The sequence below is a fragment of the Triticum dicoccoides genome, chromosome 6B (assembly GCF_002162155.2).
Source record: "Triticum dicoccoides isolate Atlit2015 ecotype Zavitan chromosome 6B, WEW_v2.0, whole genome shotgun sequence".
NCBI classification, from domain to species: domain Eukaryota; kingdom Viridiplantae; phylum Streptophyta; class Magnoliopsida; order Poales; family Poaceae; genus Triticum; species Triticum dicoccoides.
The window spans coordinates 694793671-694796215 of record NC_041391.1 but is presented as its reverse complement, the minus strand read 5'-3'; the positions used below and the strand labels follow the sequence as shown (position 1 = coordinate 694796215).

Below are 2545 nucleotides of genomic sequence, written 5' to 3'. Positions count from 1 at the left end.
CGGTTTGAGGTGGTTCTCTAGTGGGCACGATTATTCTGGGGGCTCTGTTCGGTAGTATCAGATGTGCTTGGCGCTTGAGAGGGTATGTGCAGAGTCTGGTTATTCCGTGCATGCGTGTGATTGCGCATATACTTGCCACCCTATCATGCTTGCTCCTTGACACCTAAGCACACGAAGGGTCCAATGGATTAGGTAGCATACTATCCTTGGTAATGTCAAGTGGAAAAGCCTCATGGAGAATAGGTGTTGGCGGGTTCATCGTGGGAGAACTTGGGGTTGGCTTTCACATGGTGATAATGAGGGGTAGGGTCGTATCACAATCGCATCATCTTTAAAACATGAAGGAGCTCATCCATCGTGAGTAAGGCCCTGGATGGACAAATTTACAAACAATAAGAGAAGAGACACCAACAAACATGACTAAAAGAACCATGTTATTGGCATTCTCAACAAGAACCTCAAATGAATGTTAACGGAGAATAAGAACATAAGTCATGAACTTTTAATGGAAAAGAAGGAAGGGGTAGAGATGATGGCGGTGGATGGACTATAGTTTAGTGTAATTTTCTAATTAGAGTATCAATTAAATAAAGATATTAGCTTCTAAGTTCTAGTCTACATGCAACCAACATGTCTTTTCTCTTAAGTATGTTTGCGTGCATCAATTGATCCGGAGAATAGGGGTACTATCTTTGTGGGTAAAAGTAAATTTGGAGTACTCGTAGGGTCTAAAATGGATCTTTTCCTCTTGTTTTTCGTGCTACACGATGTGATAAGAGTAAAACAATAACAAATTAAACTGTTCATAGCGAGCAAAAAAGAACTTATTTGGCAAGCTATCAATCTCTCCTGTACTACGCACATCCTGCCAGCCATGCCACCGGGCCGCCTTGATTGATTGATCACCAGTTACCTTTCCCAGCTCTCCTGGCGGCCGAAGCAGGAGGTCCGGCGCAGCCACCTCCCTGACCTGCCGCCGCCGCGGCCGTCATGATCCCCATGGTCCGGGGACAGATCGACCCTCCACTTCTCCAGCTTCATGGCCAGCTTGCTCTGCTCGATGGCGGCGCCCCTCGGGTCCAGCGGCCCGGAGTGCTCAACCAACGGCCGCTGGCGCCGCGCGTGGTACTCCAGATCCCTCGCCTCGGCCGCGCCCTCCTCCGTGATCTCGGACAGGAACGGCGCCGGCCTCATCGCCACGAGGTCCTTCATGGCGAACGCGTCCGGGGACCCCGGCATGTGGTAGATGGGCGCCACGGCGCGCGCCTGGGCGGCGCCCAGCAGCGTCACCGCCACGTTGAGCACGCCCTGCGGCCGGAGCGACCGCGGGCGCCTGAGCTGCAGCGCCGCCACCTGCCGCCCGGTGGGCGCCACGGCCACCGCAGGAGCGGCGGCGGCGAACCTGGACGAGTGCACGCGCACGAACGTGCTCACCACGATCCCCGTGCGCCCGAGAACAACATCAGAGCCAAACCTCCGGGTCGCGCGCACCTCCACGACGACGGCGGCGGTCTCCGACTTGAGGAACGCGGCGTCGACGCGGAAGAGGAACCGGTCGTTCCACGTCGGGTCGGCCCCGCCGGCGAGGTCCACCTCCGTGCGCAGCTTCCGCGTGCCGTCGATCCACGCCACGGCGTACGCGCGCACCTGGTGGCTGAGCCGGTGGCGCCGGTGCAGGTCCTGCGCGGAGATGACCGTCACCTCCAGCAGGTGGAGCGGGGACGGCGGCGGGCCGCTGTGGTCGTGCCCGACGATCGCCGACATGGGGAAGAAGATCGTCAGGACACCCAGACGATCATGGGAGAAACAATGGCAACGAGCTTGGCCGGCGCGGAGCGAGCCTGGTTGGTCGGTTGCGGAGGGGAGGACGCGAGATTTAAGGGAGACACGTCCAAGTTTAGGGTGGATCCGTCGCGGGCAAGGGTTGGCTACAGCTACGGCGTTTAAATTTGGCATGTTTCTGGCGCGATCAAATTTGGAACGTGTGCTGTGGTAGCATTATTACCATTTAAAAATTTCCATTTCTATTTCTTTCTCTTTTTTGAGTGGATTTCTATTTTTTTCTATTCTTTTCTTGGATTGCCCGTTTCAAGTTCGTCTATTTGGTGGCGTTTGAAAATTTCCAGGCCCATTGGATCGACAATCTGAGAAATGATAGTCTTTATTTAACACAGAAATGATAGTCTATCATACGTGCATGAATCCACCATTCGTGGTTGCTTTATCATTCAACTTCTTTTTGGTTGTTGTTAAATTTTGTCTTGATTTCAAAGTTACATTAGATTTTTTTTCCCCTCTTGTTTCCAAGCGTAACATATTTCATTCTGAATCAGCAAATCCGATCTGACACAAATGCATTCTTTCTCGCCGGTACACAATGAAATATGATGATACACTTAAAACCAGAAAAACCCGAACACGAGGAACCCGAATAAAACATTATGAAACAAGACAAATTTTGACAACAACCGAAAAGTAGTACCAATCTCAAAGCAACCACATGTGACGGATCCATACACGAGATATGGTAGAAAATATTTCCGCA

The 2545-nt window shown here is 52.1% G+C and overlaps 1 protein-coding gene across 1 annotated transcript; it reads right to left on the bottom strand.

The window, feature by feature from the left end:
- Positions 1-909: 909 nt before the first annotated feature.
- Positions 910-1764, bottom strand: LOC119323158. Its single transcript, XM_037596738.1, has one exon. It carries the CDS (start codon positions 1762-1764, stop codon positions 910-912), a length of 855 nt encoding a protein of 284 aa, XP_037452635.1.
- Between the last annotated feature and the right edge of the window lie 781 nt (positions 1765-2545).